Source organism: Eutrema salsugineum, unplaced genomic scaffold (genome assembly GCF_000478725.1).
Source record: "Eutrema salsugineum unplaced genomic scaffold, Eutsalg1_0 scaffold_16, whole genome shotgun sequence".
Classification (NCBI taxonomy): Eukaryota; Viridiplantae; Streptophyta; class Magnoliopsida; order Brassicales; family Brassicaceae; genus Eutrema; species Eutrema salsugineum.
In genome coordinates, this window is record NW_006256858.1 from 2782549 (window position 1) to 2805777 (window position 23229).

General features: G+C 35.6%; 5 protein-coding genes and 1 pseudogene across 5 annotated transcripts; 3 read left to right on the forward strand and 3 right to left on the reverse strand.

Moving 5' to 3' along the window:
• Positions 1-1729: 1729 nt before the first annotated feature.
• On the reverse strand, positions 1730-2354 carry LOC18021295 (annotated as a pseudogene).
• A 467-nt stretch (positions 2355-2821) lies between these two features.
• LOC18021296 lies at positions 2822-5133 on the reverse strand. The gene is made up of 9 exons (XM_006404035.2): positions 5025-5133; positions 4608-4812; positions 4344-4504; positions 4124-4269; positions 3969-4031; positions 3789-3884; positions 3539-3700; positions 3261-3441; positions 2822-3148 (listed from the first exon to the last, which is right to left on the reverse strand). Exons 1-9 carry the CDS (start codon positions 5131-5133, stop codon positions 2865-2867), a joined length of 1407 nt encoding a protein of 468 aa, XP_006404098.1. The 3' UTR covers positions 2822-2864.
• Positions 5134-6760: 1627 nt separating this feature from the next.
• On the reverse strand, positions 6761-7300 carry LOC18021297. Its single transcript, XM_006404036.2, has one exon. It carries the CDS (start codon positions 7278-7280, stop codon positions 6837-6839), a length of 444 nt encoding a protein of 147 aa, XP_006404099.1. The 5' UTR covers positions 7281-7300; the 3' UTR covers positions 6761-6836.
• Positions 7301-11738: 4438 nt separating this feature from the next.
• On the forward strand, positions 11739-14258 carry LOC18021298 (U-box domain-containing protein 30). Its single transcript, XM_006404037.2, has one exon. It carries the CDS (start codon positions 12355-12357, stop codon positions 13696-13698), a length of 1344 nt encoding a protein of 447 aa, XP_006404100.1. The 5' UTR covers positions 11739-12354; the 3' UTR covers positions 13699-14258.
• A 2361-nt stretch (positions 14259-16619) lies between these two features.
• On the forward strand, positions 16620-18809 carry LOC18021299. The gene is made up of 3 exons (XM_006404038.2): positions 16620-17309; positions 17627-17814; positions 18080-18809. The coding sequence occupies exons 1-3, from the start codon at positions 16712-16714 to the stop codon at positions 18602-18604; spliced, it is 1311 nt and encodes a 436-aa protein (XP_006404101.1). The 5' UTR covers positions 16620-16711; the 3' UTR covers positions 18605-18809.
• A 1880-nt stretch (positions 18810-20689) lies between these two features.
• LOC18021300 (protein PHLOEM PROTEIN 2-LIKE A10) lies at positions 20690-22482 on the forward strand. Its single transcript, XM_006404039.2, has one exon. The coding sequence runs from the start codon at positions 21141-21143 to the stop codon at positions 22245-22247; it is 1107 nt and encodes a 368-aa protein (XP_006404102.1). The 5' UTR covers positions 20690-21140; the 3' UTR covers positions 22248-22482.
• The last annotated feature ends 747 nt before the right edge of the window (positions 22483-23229 follow it).

Sequence of the window (23229 nt, forward strand, 5' to 3'; positions counted from 1 at the left end):
CGGTATTTTCTTTGCTGTTTTCTTGTGCTTCTTGCAGTTTTAGCAACCGATCAGGTCAGCTAGACGCGTAGTGACCCTGTTTATCACAGCGATAACAGGTAATTTTCGACAGATCAACGTTCCTTGTTGAATCTCCTTTGTCTCCATTGAAACGTCCTCGTCCTCTTCCTCTAGAATAAAACCGTCCACCGCGTCCTCTGCCTCTATTTTCACCATTGAAACTTCGATTTTGAGACTCTGTGTTTGTCCACATTAGCTTTGTCTGATCATCTTGAGTAGTTTCTTCCTCTGTTTCAAAGATTCGTTCTTCATTGCCTTCAATCTCCCAACGATATCTTCAAAAGTTGTAGTATTAAGGTCTAATACTTGCTCAAGAGATGGGACGATATATATGTACTTCTTTCTTGGAAGACTTTTAAGAAATTTCTTGACCAATTTTGATTCCTCAATGCTTACTCCCAGAGCGACAGACTTTGATGAAATCTCAGATAGTTTACCCGAGAATTCGTCTATGTTTTCTGTGTCTTTCATCTTGAGGCGGTCAAATTCAGTCATGAGAGTCTGCAATCGTGCTTCTTTAACCCTATCTGCTCCCATATATTTCGATTTTATAGCCTCCCACACCTTCTTTGCGGTCTCTAATTTTCCAACTTGCAGGGTAAAAGTCTCCGGTATAGACTGAAACAACAAAGCCATTGCCATGTCGTTCTTCCTTTCATCTGTTGTTTCGGTTTCTATGGCTTCCCAAACTTTGTGAACTCTGAGACATACTCTCATTCTCATTGCCCAGACATTATAATTTGTTGCAGTGAGCATCGGACATTGGATAGAAGAAGATCCTCCTCCTTCTTTTGAATTTGTAATCGTTGGTACCAAATCGCCCATGGTGCCTGGTTTTATGATCCTCGTCTATGAACTCTAGTTATCGCTCTGATACCAATTCTAGAATTCAAAGATATTAACACACAATCCTTAAAGAAATAACTCTTCTTTATTGCTTAAGAAAATCACTCAAAACTTAAGCTTCTCACAAAACTCATAAGTGTTGCAACAATCCCTGCAACTCCTTATATAATAGTTTAGAAGAAAACTCCTAATTCTCCTAGAACTAGGTCTTTAGATAACTCCTAAAGACAAATGGAAAACTTCCTAAAAACCATTAAGTATTTCCGAATTACTCTAGGAAATATTCTAAACTAACTTTATCTCTAAGTTAACTTCAAGCTTATCCAACACAATCAACCTAAGAAATACTACAAATTAGGGATGTTACTTGTTACAGCATTCGTACACTACAAAGTTAAAAGCCTAATCAAATAATTAGTGTGATGATATTTTTCTTTTCTTATCGCACATTGTGAATTTGATATGAAAGATATATAAGTTTGACACCGAAAATGAGTTTGATGATGGCTCAATGGGTAATTTGTTTTTGTTCAACTACTGTCTACTGATAAAAGAAGAGAGTAAATGTTAATATTAGTGAATAGTGACTAACACATTTTTAGTTTTTACATATACAAAAGATGGACAGCATGCCCTGAATCAATAGTCAAATAAAAATAGAATTCACAAGACTTGAAGTCAAATTTGAATTCAAGACCAACAAAAAATAAAATAAAGAACAGAAACAAACACAAAATGTGAACACACATATACATACAACATCTGCACACACATAAACCAGAAGAAATTAAGAAATCTAAATGTTGATCAAACAAGTCCCTTTTAACGGCAATATCATATTTTCCTCCAAATCAAAAGCAAGCTTCCAAGAGGCAACAACAGCAGAGCATAGTCAAACTGTAACACAAATACATATTACAAATAAGTAACATTAATTCACAAAAATCACAAGCAAAAGATATAAGATGTATACTTTAAATAGGTCAAAACGCACCATCCTTCGACAAAGCCCTGAGTCTTTATCATTTTTTATCTTTTTTCTTCTTTGGTGAACGTGGAGGACCTTGATTCGTTGGATAACCTTGAGGATAATGCGGCAGAGGATAACTTGGCGCCGGATCTGCCTGACCATATCTGTACTCCTGCGTTGGAGGATAAACTGGCGCCGGAGGATATTTTTTCTTTGGAGGATACCCTTTAAAACAACAACAACAACAACAACAACATCAGAGAATTTTGAAAACAGGAAGAAAAAAAAAAATCAAAAGTAATTTAAGGAATAACCTTGAGGAGGAGGAGCACCAACGGTATGTTGTTGATCTTGATGCATCTTATTCTCTGCTTTGCTCTTACCTGATTTTTTTTTCCATTCTTTATAACGAACTCTCTGCTTCTTCTTTGCTGTGAAAATGGAATAAAATTAGGATTATTGAGAATAATAAAGGAGGCTTTAGGAGACAAAAAAAATACATGTTTCTCTCCAAGGACTAATCTTAGATCATGGAGATTAACTATAATTAAAAATATTACAAGTGAGAGACGACCAACTCACTTTGTGGAATCATTCAAATTATTCAAGTAAATCTATAGTTAGCTTCACATCATCGATGACTACACATATGAAGCAAAAGTATAACCGATGATTCTTTATTGGCCAAGATCATATTTTTGCCAATGGCATCTTGTAATTCGAATTATAAAAAAAAAATATAACTTAATAGATACCCTGAAAAATCAATAAGAAATGAGGACTTTTTCCATTAGAACAATACTTGAGATCTTATTGATTTTACGACCCATCCATAAATGAGGTCTTTTTTCAATAAGAAATATATGCTTGTTGCTTTGTACACAAGCAACCTAAGAAATACACACTAGGGTTGTTACTTGTTACAGCATTCTTACCCTACACAGTTACAAGAGTCTCTACACTCTCCTACCGGTTCAAAACTTTCACTTCAGAACCAGAAAAACCATCTCCTACGCTTAACTGTATCAATGAATTTACTGGTCGATGAATCCTCTATTGGATTCACGCTGATTCTTTTGGCGTTTTTCACTGCCCATTCGCCAAAACCGGGTGAAGAAACCAGTTCCTTGACCGCCTTCTCGGTGCTCTCTCTAGTGAACTTTGCCAATTCTTCCTTGGTAAACTTTCTTCTCCCTTCTTGTGTTTTGTGGAACGAAGAAGGAAAGGTATCTGAATCAGAGAGGGATGTTTTCCTCGGCATCTTGTTCATTCCTGCAAAGACCATAAAGCCAGTTCTTTAAGAACATTACGAAATAAAGGGCTTAGTATCGATGAAATTAGACTCCTAGAGACGCAAAAAGCAAAAAAAAAAAAAGGCCAAAACCTTTAGGAAGAGGAGAAGCAAACGTAGTAACATGGATTAAGCCACGGATACAATTCTCAGTTTCAACATCTTGCTCAACGATTCTTTGAGATAAGAGTTTTCTAATGATACTCTTTAGAATTGATGAGATTAGAGTTCCAGATATCAACGCTCCTCCAGCAAGCAAAGGATCAACAGAGCTCTGTTAATTAACACAAAGATCATGACCTCATGTTTGGTTATAATTAAAGAGGAATCAGAAAGTTGTAGAAATGAAAAAAACAAACGAACCAAAAAACCTGAAGGATCAGAATCACAGCAAAAGCTCGGATGGTCCAAGAGACAAAGATTGATGTGGTAATGTCAATAGAACCATCTTTTGTCAAAACAAATTTCTTGACAGTCCAAAATCCTGACCATGCTCCAAACAGAAATACAAAAGCACCCGCAAGAATCGCCATCTGCAGAATTCACATAAGCCGTTTTATAGATTCACCAAACCGAAACAAGTATATGTGACATAATAAAGATATCAAAAAACTTACATACAGGGATGTACAAATCTTCACTGATTCGTATCTGCGTTATTAGCAGATGTTGAATGAACCCGCAAAAGTATTCAAGAAAGTAACCTCCAACACCAATCTGAGAAGTTAAAAAAACGAGTTGCTTAGTAGATGAATAAATGTTTGATTGAAACAAGAGAGGTCAAAGAAAAGACAATCTCACCATGGATGAGTACAGAAACAACTCAAGCCGACTCTTCCCTCTTGTTGGGAGACGCTTCATCCCCTGTACACAATCATTAAACCCGTTAACTAGAGAGAAATCATGAGATATATATAAGCAAGGATTTTGAGGAAAAAAAATCAATTTTGTTATACCTGGTTAATGATAAGAGTTGCAAGAATGATAATCCCAATGGACATGGCACAGATGTAGTAAAACGGTAATGACATACTCAGTGTAGAAGCCGAACTCAGCAACACAATCCCCATGATTAGAAACACCATACGGTACATGAAGAACTCTGCATAGCGGATAAATGATAAGATTTTGAATTTGCAAAGAATATATACAACGAAACCAAGACAAAGTATATACCTTGTTTAGCAGAAAACTCCAAGGTGAATTCAGATGAGCCACCAGATGTTCTTATATCGAGGATCTTGTAGTCGAATGGTGACATTATCCCGACCCACGAGCCTTTGGATACTTTCTTCCACTGACCATGAGGGCACATTCCAATCGCAAGTGACGAATTTCTACAAACAGAGAGAGAGAAAAAGCAGAAAGCTTGGATTTTTCAGTGTAATTCAGAGCTGAGTTTGACACAGATTATAGATAAAGATTCCGGATTTCTTTTACCTGTGGAAGCAAACGTCTATACTTGTTCGTAGAATGTTGGAAGTATTACTTGAAAGGACCAGCTTCAGTGAATGTGCATACTTATCAATGTGCTTGAGCCTTTGTAATCCATTGATGTGTAATCTCTCGCATATCGAATTTCTACAAGAAGAATCCGTAACCTCAATTCTCGGAGTCACTTGGAGTGAAACAGTTTCACTCGCAACTGCCAATGACGACGATATAATAAGAAATTGTATGGTGAAAAAGACATCAAAATTGGATCTTTTTTGGGTAGAAGAAGTCTATCGAAATTATCTTAGCTAAGTAAGAAACAAAAGTATGAAAGAATTCAAGAAAAACCCTAGAAGTCTACACCATTCTCCAACAAAAGACGGCGACATAAAGGAATGAAGAAAAAAAAAAAAAAAAACTTACCGGAGACAAGTTCATCGGAGAAGACAACGGAGAAGAAAGGGAAGAGACTGAGGATTAGAAGCACGAAAATGAAATTGGAGCTTCGCACAAAGCCTGATGAGTTACTCATCGAATTTTCTGGGTTCTTTTTTTTGGATGGAAAAATTCGAACGAACGAATCAACGAAGTAAGCCGCGGATTTATTGATCAGATCATTTTTTAAAGATTTAAGAGTTGGAGTGAAATTGTTGAGAGACGAAGTTTATTGTTGGGCTAGGCCTAGTAGATATCAAATAGGCCCAGTTTTCGTTATCATCGTCGCGTAAATTAGGGTGAAATGTTAACTATACCAATCCATATATAAGGGGTTCAAGTAGTTCCTTCTTCATCCTCTTAAGGGTTAGCCGCGTACAAAACTAATATCTCCAATTTCTCTCTGATCTTACTTCTATTTTTTTTTTCTATAACTCTTGCTTAACACGAAAATAGTTATGTTGTAAATATATGTTGTTTGGGATTTCAAAACTGTTCAAATATGAACTGTTTTGATAATCCCATGCAACATATGTTTATGACATTATTTAATCCGGTTAAGCCATCTAATTTCTTTATTTCGCAAGATGTTTGATTCATGTTTACTTTTGTTCATGTTTCTTGGTTTAATATTAAAAATCAAAATACTAGTTCTAATTTTGGTTTAATTTCGGGTTTTAAAAAAAATAATAGGATTCAAATGTCATTGAGAGTATAATGAGTTATATGAGTTAATATCAGTCTTTTCTCCAAAGTTACTTTATTTAGGTTTTGAGAAAGAAAAAAAGCTACCCTTTAGTTTTTTTATTAAAAAAAATTTCATGTTATTTAACTCGAACTCTCTCAATAGCTTCTCTATGAAGAAGCAAAAGATTATATGTTTCGCCGAACTATTACTTTTTACTCTTTTAGTCAGTTTAGTGTTCAATACAACACCTAACCAGTCAGTGCTAAAAATGAAAAGTTTTTTTAAAAAAAGGATCTGGTGCTAATACGACGCCGTTTATGATAATATTTTTTTTAACAAAGCTCACTTGATATGCCAATGCCCAAGTGTACCTCCTCCACCTAAATAAATGGCCCAAAGTAGTTTTTATTTTGTTTTCTGAGGATTAAACGTTTTGGTCAATGGAACTTGCAAGAAAATGAAGTTACGGATTTTGCAACGGCTTGTACACTAAATAGCTCACTCTTTTTTCCCTCTCCATTATAATTTGCTTCAGTATATATACAGATTTTTTTAACTTATTAAAACAGATGTCTTGAATTTTTATTTATATCACCTAAGCTGTCAATCTCGGCCTTATATTTCTATTACCAATTTTAATCTAAATCCAAATAAAGTAAACAGATACGGAAAACAAACTGAGAAATATTGCAAAAGATCGGAATTGAAATTACATTACATACTTCATCAGAAAAAAGATTTTAGTTTAGTTGAGAACTTGAGATTGTTGTACTTTCGACTAAAAGTGAAATTGTTATTGCACAAATGTCATTTGCTCTGTCAAAAACGTTTGGTTGGTTAATTAATATTCATTTATTTACTAAATGGTATAACTTAAGTAACTATTATAAGGTATATGGTGTTATACTGTTATCAATGCCATCATTTACGTATTTTAACAAAAAGTAAAAAAAAAAACTATTGCTATGTGTACTTCCAATTAGTAATGAAAAATAGTATCGTTTTCAAAAACAACTAAATTAACCTTCAAGCTTTGTTACACATCAACATTCAACACTGGTAGATCCAAATTTCGAAATTAGCAACCATAAAATATTAATCTTTCAGATGATCTATTTCTTGGTCAACAGATGATCTTTCTGTGTGATTTGTGAAAAATCAAGAAAAGAGTCTTCTTCTTCAAACTCATCATCACAAGAAACCTCCTCGTCGATTCGTCCCATCACTCCAACACATCTATAGTTCCTCCGGCGATCCAACGGTGCCGATTGTCTCATCGTCTCTAGAGATTGTCCGCCACGTGTCAGACACCCTTGATCATGTGCCGTGGAGGTCAAGGTAAAGCTTCGGGGAAGAGACGTGCTAGGAGGATCGCAGATTTGAAAGTTTCCGGCAATCTGACCAAAACCAGAGGATTCACCGCCTGTAAGGATTCCGGCGCCGGAACATGACGTAATGCTTCGTATGTATGCGTCACGTGCCATGATCAACAAACGAAAAGGAGCCTTCACCAACCATACAAAGCTGTTTTCTCTCTCTATGCTTCTCTTTTTCATTATTTGATTTGATTCTTAAGATTCGGATATAAATAGTTTATATTATAAGGTTTCTATGGGTTCGAAACAGATATATAAGACAAAGAAATGCTCAAAGATTTATAAGACAGTTAGACAGGATCAAAGGGAAGACGAAGTCCATGATGAATTTATATATGAAGAATGAATTTCTAACAACAAAATTATGAATGTGATAATATATTCTTAAATGTGTCTAGTTGAATGATTTAATTACATTTCTTGTTACTATATGTTTAGTTTTATTAAAGTGTTTGTTGGAAACTCAAATCTACTTTATTCATAACATTATTCAATCTGGAAAGTTAAGGGAGGTTGGTTTGACCTACTTTCTTTCAAACATGTCAATGTCATCGCTTAGTGTGATAGATCGGCCCATGTATTAGCTTGGCCCAATATTAACACAATTGAATAGCATTGTTGTTTGTAATCAATACATTACTCTTATCCACAAAATACAAATAGCTAACTGAATCCTATTGTTTGGATACTCATGGTATGTATTATTAAACCGGTCGGGTTAGTTTGATTCGAAGTTTTTCATGTGAGGAGATCACAATGCTACTCTGGTTGGGATTTCTAACAATCTCAAACTATTCGCATGTTTGTACAATTAATACTAAAACGAAAATAATATATGTATTCGATTTACAGGTATTTAAAAATAAATTTGAAAACTCTTGTAATGTTAATGCACTATTTAAATCCTAGATTATATGTTCTGAAAAGCTTGGGGTTATTACTAACAGAAACTTTTAGTATCAGCAAAATTGAATGTATACGTGTATAAGTTTTCAAATATAGGTGCATAATACATGTGAATGTACATACTATATAGACATAGATATAGGGTTTAGAGCGTCACGAGACAATTCATAGTTGCTAGAGAATCAAAGGTGATAAAATAATAGAATACGCGTATCAATGCAGTATATACCTTTAATTTTGATTCCATTGTGTATCCACTTTTTGCAATTTTTATTGTATGTACAATTTGTCTCACACTTCTTTATCGTTAGAAGAAATGAGCTAAAATACTAAAGACAAACGCATGCGTAACGTTGCAGTATATGCATTCATGTTAATCGATGTCATGGCCTCGATGGATATCACCGAGGAATGAAAACGGTAGTAAATGAAAATAAATAAGAAGCGTGGAATGCTATAACCTTAAAATAACAACAAAGTTGCATAACTATTAGTGTTGAATCTCGCCACCGCCACGTCGAAAAAACTTCAACCACAAAGGTCCAACACTTTACCGCTCATCTATAATAGGGTCGTCTGTTAGTAGTAGTACTTATGCGAATAGAACGATCGAACATGGTCTTAATTAGACTCAAATACCCATGTAAATTCTAAGGTGGTGAATTAACTTATTAACAGGGCATGGGCAAATCTAGAATACTAACACGAGTTTGATGTCCGAAATCGAATTAATAATGAAGAAACACACTAAAAAGGGAAATAACATAAAAAAAAAAACTTTTGGCAAAAAAATCTAGAGATTATTTTCACCATTGTTCATCTTGAAGATGTTGCTTTATACCACAAAATAAATCATGAAGATTCAAACTAAAAATGTATTCTCTTCATTTCCAGTTTAATTTTGTGTCAATTGACTAAATTTTAATCCCAGATCAAATATCATCTGATTCATATTCGCGTTCTGACTAACATTATATATGTTTATAAATGAATTACATATGTAAGTATATGGTTATATCAAACCATCTGATTCATATACACGTTTTAGTCAAATTATATATATGTTTAATTCACATTTTGAAGATGTTGCTTTATACCACAAAATAAATCATGAAGATTCAAACTAAAAATGTATTCTCTTCGTTTCCAGTTTAATTTTGTGTCAACTGACTAAATTTTAATCTCAGATCAAATATCATCTGATTCATATTCGCGTTCCGACTAACAATATATATGTTTATAAATGAATTACATATCTAAGTATATGGTTATATCAAACCATCTGATTCATATACACGTGTCAAATTATATATGTCTAATTCACATTTTAGTCAAATTATTCATTAGAAAATAACGATTAAAACAGACGTGTAATTCAAAGGTATGTATTATGGATGACTAAGTTGTTATTACATCTTGACAAAGAAGAGGTAGTATTTTATGTTATTCACGAATATCAGACCCATGCATGGTTAAGCATCCGTTAATTCGTTTCCTTTTTAAGTTTAATGTTTACTTTTCATTTTATATATATACCGCGAGATTTTTAGTTTCGATGATTTTCTGTTGGTTAATTATACATTTATTTGGTGACATTTATTTAGTAGTCACCTTTTATAAATTGTTAACTCTAAATAAGGAAAACTCTGCCTTTAATATATTTTTCTTTAGTGAGCATTATTTATTTTTTACGAAATTGTAAGTCACATTTTTGTTATTTCGCTTTCACGAAATTGCTAAGCTTTTATTCGTAGGCCCCTTTGTCAATAGTCACCACCATTCACCAGTCATTAGCACTCGGTCCGTATTAATACTAGCAAGAGATAATCAAGTTTTTATTATAGTATTATTTTTAATAATATACCTATCAATCTCCATATCCCCAAGGCTCGAAAACTTGATTACAAAACACGTCATATCACATTTAAACACTTGCCGGTCCACTTTTGTAAGTTAGTTTGACTAGCAAAACTTCAACATAGAAAAAAAAAAACATTTTGAGCATTAACAACTCTAATAAAAAAAAAATCATTTCATTTGAATCTGCAATTTCATTTCAAAAATGGGTCCAGTAATTAATATAATCGTATTAAATAATTATGAAAACAATTTTTGGACAGCAAACTTTGCAGTTATGGGTCAGTACTCAACTGCAACAAAAACAACACATGGTCTCAGATCTCTCTCTGCGTCTCCCCACTCCCATCAATTTCACTTATTATTAAATTATCTTGATTTGGTTAGATTGTTTTTAAGAAAATTAACATTTTTGAAAAACAATTAATAAATTTAATCAAGGTTGGGTGGGGAAGAGGCAATCTGGACACGTGTTGAGAAACGAATGGTTGAAAGGAACAGTCAAAGGCAACAAAGATTAGACTGAGGATGGATCGAGGCTTACAGTCAAAGCAAGACACTGTCACGGTCAAATGTCTAGCTGGCTCTTTTGCTTGTGGTCCCTACTTACTCTCTCTCTCTCTCTTTTTTTTCTTTTTCTTTTTAATTTCCTCTTTTTAATATATTTGTGTCCAGCTCTTTTTTTTTTTGTATTTTAATAATGATCCTCCAAGATGTTGAAACTGTGTAAATTAATCTTGAACTTTTTTAAGAGAGACTATTATGTTAACTTAAGAACTATGAAACGAAACTGTTCGAGTTATTTTGAAATTTGTAGATTTTAATAGCACTCACAGGGATTTTTATCTCACAGGGATATGAATCTTTTATTTATAAAAATAGATGAAGAAGGGATTGATGTTAAAAAAAAAAAGAAGATAAAAAGGGTATTGGCTAATCAAAGCTGAGAGTTGATGGTGTTAATTACAATGGTAAAAGTGAAATAAAATGATTAATTAGGAAATTAAACCTAGAAATTATCGTCGCACGTGCCCGACCTGTACGGGTTACTCTTCCCCGTGGGTGTTTGGAGTTTAGTGAAACTCATCAGCTTTTTTTGACTACGTGCGGGATTTTCTTTACTTCCTTATTTACGAATTTACCCTCTTTTCTGTATAACCTTTTTTTTTTGTTTGGACCTAGGAAAGTATTAATACTTATAACTAGCGTGGATATTAAGAAAAACAAAAAGAGCTAAAAAAGAGGGTTAAGAATTTCACTGTCGTTCTATAATTCTTTTGACTAATTAAGGATATACCCGCTATAAATTCTTTATATTTATCGCAAAAGATAAAAACAATGAACTAAAGTAATTATTCCACACTCTATTGATCAAAATTGAAACCCCTCTACAACTTGAAATTTTCATTTGACGAATTAACTTTTTTCTTTCTTGGGACTGGTTGTTACAAGAGTTTTATTGGGTGCCTTTAATTTTACGTTTTATAGCTGCTTTATTTATATGATAACTAGTAGTCAGGACTAGGGAACTTGGTAATCTAAAAGGTTAAGGCTAGGGACAAAATTGGGAATCTGAAATTACCAACTGAGTTTTTCAATTTAGTAAATAAAATAAAAAACTAAAAAGTTGTATTATAATGAAACCGGGAGGTGGGGGCATGTGGTGGAGCTTGCACGTGTGGTGCGCGAGTCGAGAGGACTAAATGACCCGCTATAGCCAGTAATTCCCCGGTCACCTTATCTTTATTTTTTTTATTTTTTTTCAATTTTCAACCCCGAATCTTTCAAGAAATCTTTAACTTCTCCTTTTATTTTTTTATTTTTTTTTAATAATAACTTTTTTTCAAGGAAACAAAAACAAAACAATCACTCACTACCCCAGAAGAGGGTAAGAGAGAAGAAAACAAAACAAGAGGGTACGGGCTTCTTCGTCATTCCTCACGAATTCGTCATCTGGGTTCTCTCAAATTCTCTTCCTTTTTTATCTTCTGAGATTTTCTGAGTGCAAAGTGCAAACCTGATTTAGTTTGTTTGTACTGGGTCTCTCTCTCTCTTATTTCTTCTTCTTCTCATTCTTCATGATTTCTCATTTTTCCTCTGTTTCTCGAAATTTGTGGTTATAAATTCACATTTTTGGGTGCGGTTGGGCTTCAATCATGTGTTTATGATGTTGAATTATTAAATTAGAGTTGAATGAGATCTTCTTTTTGACCGTTGAAAAGAGGAAACAAAAAAAAAAGCAAAGGGCAACCAAAAAAAAAAGGCAAAGAGGAAGAAGAAGATTGTGTTTTGTTTAACGCTCTTTCTGAGATAAAGACATGCGTTTCTTTTCTTCACTCTTTTTTAGCTCTCCTTTTGTTTACTATCAATGTTTCATAAAGAGATTTTCCCAAATGCTCTGAGCTAGTTAGAGAGAGAGAGAGAGAGCTCCTATAAAAATTGGGTTTTGATTTTTCCCTTTAATTGATAGATTTCTAATTTTTGGGGAAAAATGCCGATGTATCAGCCGTTGAAGAGAGATGGGCTAATTGGATTTGAAGGTGGTGGTGATGGGCAAGTCTTAGATCTGGATACGGCGGTGAAAGACGGAGTTCTCGGCGGCGGCGTTAATGGCGGTGGAGTTGTTGATGAGAAATTGGATCTGAAGAAGATGATAAAGGAGCTAGATTTACAAGATATTCCCTCTGTTTTCATCTGCCCTATCTCTCTTGAGCCGATGCAAGATCCTGTGACCTTGTGCACTGGTCAAACCTACGAAAGGTCAAACATTCACAAATGGTTTAACCTAGGCCACTTGACTTGTCCCACGACAATGCAGGAGCTTTGGGATGATACGGTAACTCCTAACAAAACCCTTCACCACTTGATCTACACTTGGTTCTCTCAGAAGTATGTGTTGATGAAGAAACGCTCCGAGGATGTGCAAGGACGAGCTATTGAGATTCTGGGGACGTTGAAGAAAGCTAAAGGTCAAGCTAGGGTTCATGCGTTGAGCGAGCTTAAGCAGATCGTTGTGGCTCATCTGATGGCGAGGAAGACTGTTGTTGAAGAAGGAGGTGTCTCTGTGATCTCTTCTCTTTTGGGTCCTTTCACTTCTCACGCCGTTGGATCTGAGGTTGTTGCGATTCTCGTGAGTCTTGATCTTGATTCGGATTCCAAATCCGGGTTGATGCAACCTGCTAAGGTTTCTTTGATTGTTGATATGTTGAATGATGGATCCAACGAAACGAAAATCAACTGCGCGAGATTGATAAGAGGATTGGTGGAAGAGAAAGGGTTTAGAGCAGAGCTGGTTTCGAGTCATAGTTTGCTTGTTGGGTTAATGAGACTGGTTAAAGATAAGAGACACAGAAATGGAGTTTCCCCTGCACTTGGTTTGCTCAAACCAATCTCGGTTCATAAACAAGTTCGAAACTTGATGGTTAGCATTGGAGCAGTGCCTCAATTAGTCGATATCTTACCTTCATTAGACCCGGAGTGTTTGGAGTTAGCTCTGTTTGTTCTTGATGCTTTGTGTTCCGACATGGAAGGAAGAGTTGCTGTCAAAGACTCTGCAAACACCATACCTTATACTGTCAAGGTACTGATGAGAGTGTCTGAGAATTGCACAAACTATGCATTGTCGATTCTTTGGTCTGTCTGCAAATTAGCTCCAGAGGAATGTTCACCTCTTGCTGTTGAGGTCGGTTTGGCTGCAAAGCTCTTGCTCGTTATCCAGAGCGGGTGTGATCCGGCGTTGAAGCAGCGATCAGCGGAGCTACTCAAGCTCTGTAGTCTACATTATTCAGATACCATGTTTATCTCCAAATGCAAACTCACAAGGACAATCCAATAACGAAAAGGTTAAATCTTTGGCACCGATCGATCACAAGACACACATATTTCAGTGGATATCCATGAAATGGTAAATGCGGGTTGCGAATCTGCCTCTGCCCTGATGTGTATATATAGATGAAGAGTTTGAAGATCCAGCTATTGGTTTTGGCGGTTACAATTCAAAGGAGAAAAGCAAGCAATCCGCAGATGGGAACTCGGGGAAGACGAAGCTGCGTGGGTGTGAGGATGGGTATGTAACGGTTTTCATGTTGGTTCGGTTTGCATTAGCAAAAAATGTGTAAAGTTACCGCCTTTGGTTCAATCAATTTCAGAAGAAAGAAAAAAGAAGCATTTGAAGAAGAGAAAGGAATCATATTTAGTCTCTTGCTGTTTGTTTTGATTTTTGACCACCCACAAAAGGAAAACAAAAAGGAAAAATCTTTTGACCTGAAACTTGTAGCCTCTTTTAAGCTTTCGAATCTTTTTCCTTCACTCAGTGTTTTCCTATATTGCCTTTTCTCTTAGATTACGAAATTAGACCAAATGTCTTTATTACTCATTATTAGTTCATCTTTGTTCCGAGCCTCACTTATTGTCTTAAATGTGAGAAAGTACCAAAAAAGTGGTGATTCTTGTAAAATCAAATCACTGTTGTTTCCATGGAGTGACATTTCAAAGTACAGTACGATTGTGAATCTGATTCTTGTCTGATAAGTAGTGCATAAATTGTGGTGGAGACCAAACAATTGGTCTGAGCTATTCACTGTTCTAATGAACAATTGAAAAGATTTGTGAGATGTGACAAGTGACAAGTGAATCATTCAACTATTTACTCACCTATTCATTGCCCCATAAACAACACAGGCTTATGTATTGCTTGTCTGTTTTGGAAACGAGACTGAGCAATTCTCTGTTTTGAGTGGGTGTGTGTATATCCTCAGTGTGATGTGAGAGCTTTTTTTGTCTGGACATTGAACAGTTGAAAACAATATAAAAAATGAGCCTGAATTCGAACTATATGGGCCTTTGCTACGAAGCCCATTTAGTGTTCTGTGATCTTGTATGGAAGCTTCATCTCAAATTCCTTTTGCTAGTCATCCTTATCAGTGTCCATATTTCATTATAAGATTCAAAAGTTTCTAGTTCTTGGCTCATATCAAATTTGGTCTTGATGCAGTTATTACGGAAAAAATATCCTCAGTTTTAGTCAGTTGCAGAATGGAATGCACATGCAGCAGGTTTGTTTCTTACTGCAAACTCTGTTGCATTATAAGCCTGTAACCTTTCAGTTTGTAAACCCTTGCTATTAAAATGTCTGACAGGATGCTGAAGAATGTTTGACACAACTGTTATTCACTCTTTTCTCAGTCCTTGAAAGCACCAACTTCAAGCGAAGATTTTGATGCTGTGAATGCTCTCTTTGGTGTCAATCTTAGGAGCAGGTATCCGTGAAAATTTCACATCTCAGTGTAATATATGTCTTATTTTATTTGAAGGTTTTCCTTCAGGGAAATAGATGAAATCTTGGTTGATGTGCTTGTTCATGTTATATTGACTACTGAAAATGTGAATACCTGAGTGGGTTTCTTTCACCTTGTTTAGTATATTCAGTTGTGTTGAAACTGGTTTCTTTGCTATTAGGTTGCATTGTCAAGAAAGTGGCGGAGAAAGCTCAGAGACGGAATCTGTATATTCTCTAAAATGTCATATATCAATGAGGTGAACCACTTGCATGAAGGATTAAAACATGTGAGTAATTTGAATAATTCCAATATAGACTTTGTTTCTGATTTTTTATTTTTTGCATTTTTCTCTGATATAGTGCGTACATATAATAACTTGGACAACGTTTGCATGATATTCTGCTTATCATAATATCTTGTATTTGTCTGATGAACATTCTCAATTCTTCTCGTTTACTGCAGGGGCTGAAAATTTCTAACCAATAGAAGACAACTGAAAATTTATGTCATATATTTCATTAGCTAAAAAGTCAAAAACCAATACAGAAAAAAGAAAATAAAAAGCAGAGGAAAACGGAAACAAAGTAAGAAAAAGAAAAAGAAAACAGAGTAGTGAGGGTCTTGAACTCCTGATGTAGTGCATGACCTTGTGTAGACGCTTCTCTAGCTTTCACTGAAACGGTGGGTTGCTCTTCTTCGGTCACTCTTGTAGCAGCCTCTCCTTTTTTTTACACTACAGAATTAACCAAATGTGTACGTGGGATCAATACAAACACTTAAACTGAAGCACAAAAACAAAGCATTTATACTAGTAATACTCAAATTCACAAATTATTGTTGTAAAAAAAACATTGTGGTTAATTATGTTAGTTTTCTTTTGGTTGTGAATACTTTTAGAAAACTAACATCTAATTTTATTTTCTGTTAAATTCATTGTTTTAAGTAATTTCTATTCTTCGGTAGTGTTTTTTTTTTTGACAGCTGCGGTGGATTGCCTTTAAAGAGAATAATGATATGGAGGACATTCCATTTCAAAAATGGAAATAAAAAGAGGAAAAACGAAATGCCTCTTAAAAGAGCTAGAAATGTCATAAACAAAGAGAAAAACAAGAAAAGTATAGGGAAAAAAGGGGAAACATACATTAATAAGAGCATGATTATAGCTAAATACTCTTTTTGGTTTCTTATCATTATTTTAAAATGCAGAATAAGAAACGTTCTTTGTTTTTTATAGGTTTTCTCTATTTTTTTTAATTGCCAAAAGGCCTTAGAAATCCATGTAAGAGACTGCAATAATCCTGGTCTAAAAGAGATTAGCCGAGAGAGCATTTCAGTTTTGTCTAAAAAACTCAAACAGTTGAAAAAAAAAAAGAGATGGGCCTAAATTTGAACTTTATGGGCATTCTCTTCGAAGCCCATTTAGTTGACTTAGATTTAGCGTAGTCTCGGATCACTTTTCTTCCTCAACAATGGCGAAACGGAACTAGAAATCGAGAAAGAAGAGATCTGTTTAAGGTATTGAGATTAAACCTGAGAGACTCGTGAGAGATCTGTAGAAAGAAAGAAAAAATGGCATGGTTAGCCAGATCCATTGCAAATTCTCTGAAGATCGATGAGGATGAAGATGATGAAAAGGAAACTATTAAAGCCAACTCTATTGAAGATTCCGGTTCCGATATAGTTTCTTCGCCGTCGGCGTTGCAATCACAGTCTCCACGAGGCGTGAAGGAAGATATCTCTGAACTCACCAAGACCTTTAGAAGTCAGCTATGGGGTGTTGCTTCTTTCCTGGCGCCACCGCCTGCTTCTTCCGATTCGCCGGAGAAAAATCAGACGGACGATGGTGTGGAGGAGACTCGGAAGTCTTCGGATCTCGGCGAAGGTGACGAGGATCTGATTGCTGGGATTAGGAATGATTTCGTGGAGATCGGAGGTAGGTTCAGGACGGGGATCTCGAAGCTCTCCGGGAACTTACCGGTATCGGAGTTTACGAAGATCGCTTCGAATTTCTTGCAATTGGGCTCGGAAGGGGCGAATTCGAAAGAGCTCGATGTTGGAGATGCGATTGGTGTGACCGAGGAAGTGGTTGGGTTCGCGAGGGATCTTGCTCTGCATCCAGAAACATGGCTCGATTTTCCCTTCCCTGAAGAGGACAATGACTTTGATGGTACGTTTTCTAATTTCTAGTCGCTTCACATCGTAAATTTGTAATCAGATGATCCCCCAAGTACACATTTGATTGGAATCTAATTCAAAAGTGAGTGATCGAGTATATTGAGTAAGGAAGCTATGGATTATATACTGAATTGACTGACATCGACTTTCTGTTTTTGCTAGTTTTACTCTGATCACTTTAGAGTTTAAGAGTAGTTGGGATTCTCATATATCTTGATTGTGATTTTGAAAACGGAAGTGTTTGTCTTCGTTTGTTTCCGGTGTTTTTGTTGTTGTTAAGTGTCTTTCCAAATTCTCATTCATTTGCAGACTTTGAAATGACTGATGCTCAGTATGAGCACGCACTGGCCGTGGATAGGCTTGCATCGAGTTTGTCTGCTTTGAGGATTGAACTTTGCCCATCGTACATGAGCGAGAATTGCTTCTGGAGGATTTATTTTGTGCTTATGCATCCTAAATTCAGCAAACATGATGCCTTGCTTCTCTCAACTCCTCAGGTAAGCTTCATTCTCAATTCTATTGCTGATTGTTCTCGGTTGCTTTCCTCTGCTCTCATTTTTTCAAGCTTATCTGATGTAATGGTTTGTGTTACACCGGATGATCCTCTCTGCTAGTAAATGAACATTAGATAGTAGCATTTGAATTAGGTTCTAATGGTTGATTAGCAAAGTATATGGAATGCATTAATGATTAAACTAAATATGGAAAAAGAGTATAACTTTTCTGATGTGAATCAATGTGTTTTGCCTTTCTCTCGTCAAGGTGCTTGAATCAAGAGCACTGTTATCCCACGAGCTGCTGCACAAGAGAAACAAAGCTACAGTAATGGTGCCAGAGAGTAGTGATACAGGAGCTGCTAGTGCCAGTGTGGAGCCTCTCTCTCTCCCTACTAATTCTCCACCCGAACGAAAACCAGAACCTGAACCTGAACTAGTCAAGACCATCTCTGTCGAAGCGATACATTCGAGTGAGACATCCGAGTTTGAGACAGAGAAGCACACAATCGAGAGTAAAGAAATACAAGTTGTGGACAAGCCTGTCATCGAAGAAAGACCAGCACCAGCTCACCATGACAAGCCGGTGCAGAGCCCAGTCACTGGTTCTTCACCTAGAGTTATCGATGTGCAAGTCGATGATGATGCTGATGATTGGTTGAAAGATGAAGATAATGCAGGAACCGTTAACTCCACCGGAGCTACCAAACATGTTGTGGATGAGGATGAAGATGTATCCTTCAGTGATCTTGAAGAAGATGACGACGATGTGCCTGTGAGTTACAAAAAATGACATTCCTGAATCCTCAGACCAAAGACTTGAATCCTTACTCGAAAAGCTGTTGCTGCGGAAGAAGAATGTCCGGTCAGGTAAGCGAGAAAAGAACCAAACGATGGGCTTGTATGTTGATCACGAATATTGATATTATTTTAATGACCCTATCCGTTTATTACAATTATGTTTGTGAATAGTTTTCTTTTGTAACATTTACTTATGATAAAATGCCTGGCTTGTAAATAAAACAGCACCATGTGATAATTGTGATGAGGGGTTATGGTTGCGCAGAAATGTTAGAAATACATTGAAACCATTGATCATAAACCTTTAGCTTGATTGGTGATCGATACTATGTATAATTTTTTTTCCCTCTACTTCTAAACTTGATATATTGGTTCTAAATTAAATTTACTTGAACATTTTATATACAGAACTATGATGCAATTCAATGCATAAATAACATGAAACGTGTTTACTACGAAAGAAGCGAATATTGGAACTCTGACTTGATATGCCCTTTGCTTTTGTGAAACTGATCGATCCTCCGAATATATTGGGACTTTTGATATGGTCGAAGGAAGACAAACGTGTAATGTCATCAGATTGTAGAATGAGAACATGCCACGTGTTAATACACCTTGCCACGTGGAATTAACTTCCGTAATAGCGGTGAAATGAGACTGTGGCTTCAAAGAGACGCGACGGCTCGCCTCATCCAAAAACGTTTATCACCTCACCGTCCACGTGTCCGGCTGCGATTTCATGTAATTCCAACCTAAGTTCTTCTTCTCTCTCTCATTTTATAAGTTATATGTGATGACATTGGTAAGAAAAGTGCACCGCTATTATCCATTGGCTTCAACTTGTATAAATAGTTTATGCATTATAAAATAAGAAAATATTATTTTTATTAAGTTGATGAATGCAAGGCCGGAGCATTTCCAAAGGTCCTTAGACGAATGTACAATCGTTGCCCTTTTCTTTATTATTTAGAATCAATATAAGAAAAACTAAGGCAGAACTATATAGATCAAATCATTCTTTAGATCGGGAAAGTCGTTTGGAGAAGTTTCCAAACATGTGGAGAGGTGCTCTGATATAGTGACAAACATAAATCTACAAAGAACCATCACCATCTTATTATTGTATGAGTTGGACTCCCTTCTTTTTAGTAAGGTTTATGAACTGGTCCTTTGTGACCCAAAAAACCAAAATATATATATGAAAAATTAAATAGATTTTTTTTTTTGCTTTGTTTGGGTAGCCACGATAGATATGAACAAAACACCATACTAATCTTCAAAGTTAATTGTAAACTTTATATTCTTACAATTTAAAAACGCAAACAAAGTAATCTAAAAAACAGATTGATTAAAATATTATATTAGACTTGAAACTATAGTATAAATTTGGAAGTCCTAATAAACTTGAGCTTTAAGCCTTTAATCCACCGCTTCTGTCGCCCTGTGCTGCTGGTAGGGCTTAAATGAATGTGGCTTTTTTACATTCTTTTTTTATATATGTAAGCTTTTTAATCCCAAAATTCATTAGATTTTTATGTTTTTAATCTAGATCGTCTGGATTCGTTTAATAATGACATCTAATAGAAATAAAACGGGTTGGTGATTTCATTCATCTAGTGTTTATTTTTTTTTAATAAAAGCTTATGATTATCTTACAAAACTTCTATTCAGTTATAGTGTTGTTCAGGGTTTTATCATTTGACTATTTTAGTATGTTATACAAGTTATCATCTTAATGTAGTTTTAACGACGGAATCACATAATTTCACTTGTTCTTTTTGATAAATATGAGAAATAATAAAAATTTTAGTTATGTATTTCTAAATTATACTACTAAGAGTTAGTTACAAAGCTGCTGGTTTTTTCATTTTGGGTCGTCAAAAAATCGTTGGGTGTTTATCAATATTAAATGTTGCACGCATCATCCACGATCGATGTCATGAATCATGACCATGCACTTTATTGATGAGAGTTATAAATGAGAACTCATTTATAATATATGAAAAAAAACCATTATTTTTCTTGTGGATTAGGATTTGAGGAAGCTGTGGAACTTTATAGACTCCATAACTGACTTAAAATCCAACAACAACCCATCCATGCTCGAAGCTTCCAATAGAACCAATGGTTTTCTTCTTGTCTTACACGCATGTCTACACACGCACATATGCCCTTGTCTTCTTCATATCTACTTGATTTCAGATGCGAGGACCACAATTATTCATAAACCCTCCTCTTCTCTCTCTCTCGTTACAATTCTGTTATTCGCTTTGACGTCATGATTTGAATTCTTATCCAATTCCATTTTTTTATCAGAATTTTTTCTTTTTTATTCTCTCTATCATTCCCTACTTTGCTTCTTGGTTTGTTATACTGCTTTTGCTCTGTTTTCAATAAAGGTGGTTGCTTTCGTTGATTTTCCGTGAAAGTGAGAGAGAAAAAAAAGGGTTTAAGATGTCTGAGATTCCGGGTACTTAAGATTTCTCTCAAATTGTGTTCATTTTCTTTCTTCCTGATTCTGTAGTTATATGGATTTAGCTCTGGGCAAAAGGGGTTTTGATCTTGCTCTGAGGAACAAGAAGTGGATTCTACTAGCAGCGAGTGGTTATGGTGCCTTTAGGGTTTATCATTCTCCTTCAATTTCCCAGAAAAGGAAGCGAATCTCTAAGCTTTTTACCCTCCTCCTCAACCTCGTCGAAGCAGCCTCCGATTCCGCCGAGGCGGCTAGCGTAATCGCTAAGGATCTAACGGAGTTTCTCAGATCCGATTCCGATCAAATCCCAAACAGCTTGAAGCAGGTTTCCAAAATCGCCAAATCAGATGAGCTCAATTCGTCTTTAATCAGATTCACTCAGGCTATGACCGTCGGGTTACTCCGTGGGTACCGATTGGATTCCGGTAACGACGAATCAGGGTCGGGTTTTACGGATCGGGTCATGGATAAGCTCTTCACGAAATCCGGGTCGGGTTTTGCTTCCGCGATCGTCGGTAGCTTCGCTAAGAACTTGGTCGTCGCGCTGTATTCCTCCTCCGGCGAATCGCCGATCTTTTCAAATTCGAAATTGCTCGACGCGATTTGCTCCGACGACGGTAGAAGCTTAATCGGCGATTGCGTTCAGCGTTTCGTGACCACGGCGGTTTCGGTTTATTTAGACAAGACCAGCGACGTCAATGTTTTCGACGATTTATTCGCCGGTTTAACCAATCCTAAACACGAGCACAAGGTTAAGCAAACGCTTGTAATGGTATGTAACGGTGCGGTTGAAACGTTTGTGAGAGCGTCGAGAAGACAAACCACGGAACCGGGACTAGACCGATCATCGTCACAAACGCTGACCGTTGGATCAAAACCGACTTGGATCGATCGGGTTTCGTCGTCGTTGTCCGTACCGAGTAACCGGAAATACGTGGTGGATTTAACCGGGAGAGTAACGTTTGAGACGGTTAGATCGTTGTTAGAAGTGTTGATCGAGAGAGCAAATGGAAAAGTGGAGAGTTATGTGGAGAAAGTTAGAGAGAGAGGAAATGAGACGAGGAGATTCGTGAGAGTTAAATCTTCTCTTCTTCATAGTTTATGTCTTTCTCTGTGTTTACAGATTGTTGAAGCTCCATGGATGCTGACTCCAAGACACTGATCAGGCTAAAATACAAGAAACAGTTTTTTTTTTTTTTTTTTTTTTTTCTATTATACACTTTTGTGCTTTGTTTGATAATTCTTGGATTCAATCAAATTCGATGTAAAATTGTTTTGTTTTTTTTTCAAAATTTGAGAAGATACTGAGAAAGATGATTGTTTTGACTGTTTTGAAAGAAAGCAATGGGTATGGGTTTGAATGTTTTGGAGTTGGATATTTGGATAATGATAAGCGTGGGACATTATTTGGTAGACTCTTGTCGATAATATGGTAATATGGATATAGTTGCTGAATGAGTATCGTGACGTGGATGATGTGACAAGGCCCATATACAGTATGTTATTATTATGAGAAAAAGTCAAATTAGGAACAAAGAATGTTTCGTGTTATCTAGAAAACATAGTTGATAACTCTCACATCTTCATCAGATATTGCTACATCAAATGACTCTTTCCAAATATGGTAATGACTGGTTGCAAGAATTGCAGCGCCATGAACAATATTGATGGCAGGTTATAGCCAAAAAAAAATTACGAACTAGCCCAAACTTTTTAATTTGACCTTTTTTTTAAGTTCTCTGTTGAAGCAATATCTTCCTCTTTCTCCATAATCTCATTACATCATGTCATTCAGATTTTCTCCATAACAGATGATAATTATATCATCAGTCCATGATTCTAAAAAGATCCATTTGTTTAAGATGGAACAAAAGTCTCTAAAAATTCATGCAAACAAAATACTTAAAAAAATTCCCTACGAACTTAGACCTTATTTTAATTAAATAATATAACGGCTTCAATCATCAGAAAGAAAAACAAAAAGCATGTTCCTTCAAAACATTTCTCACATAGAAAATGATTAAAAATATATATTATATAATATAGACCAGTCCATTCATTTTCATAAAACTAAACATTTTTTTTGAAAGAATTGAACACAATTTTCAACCATCAATAATAACATCTCTGATGACATTCAATTT

Coding starts and splice junctions, on each gene's coding strand:
- LOC18021299 (XM_006404038.2), top strand. CDS start 16,712: ATGGCATGGTTAGCCAGATCCATTGCAAATTCTCTGAAGATCGATGAG. Junction 17,310..17,626: donor AGAGGACAATGACTTTGATG/GTACGTTTTCTA, acceptor ATTCATTTGCAG/ACTTTGAAATGACTGATGCT. Junction 17,815..18,079: donor TGCTTCTCTCAACTCCTCAG/GTAAGCTTCATT, acceptor TCTCTCGTCAAG/GTGCTTGAATCAAGAGCACT.
- LOC18021297 (XM_006404036.2), bottom strand. CDS start 7,280: ATGAAAAAGAGAAGCATAGAGAGAGAAAACAGCTTTGTATGGTTGGTG.
- LOC18021300 (XM_006404039.2), top strand. CDS start 21,141: ATGGATTTAGCTCTGGGCAAAAGGGGTTTTGATCTTGCTCTGAGGAAC.
- LOC18021298 (XM_006404037.2), top strand. CDS start 12,355: ATGCCGATGTATCAGCCGTTGAAGAGAGATGGGCTAATTGGATTTGAA.
- LOC18021296 (XM_006404035.2), bottom strand. CDS start 5,133: ATGAGTAACTCATCAGGCTTTGTGCGAAGCTCCAATTTCATTTTCGTG. Junction 4,813..5,024: donor CTCCGATGAACTTGTCTCCG/GTAAGTTTTTTT, acceptor CGTCATTGGCAG/TTGCGAGTGAAACTGTTTCA. Junction 4,505..4,607: donor ATAGACGTTTGCTTCCACAG/GTAAAAGAAATC, acceptor CTCTGTTTGTAG/AAATTCGTCACTTGCGATTG.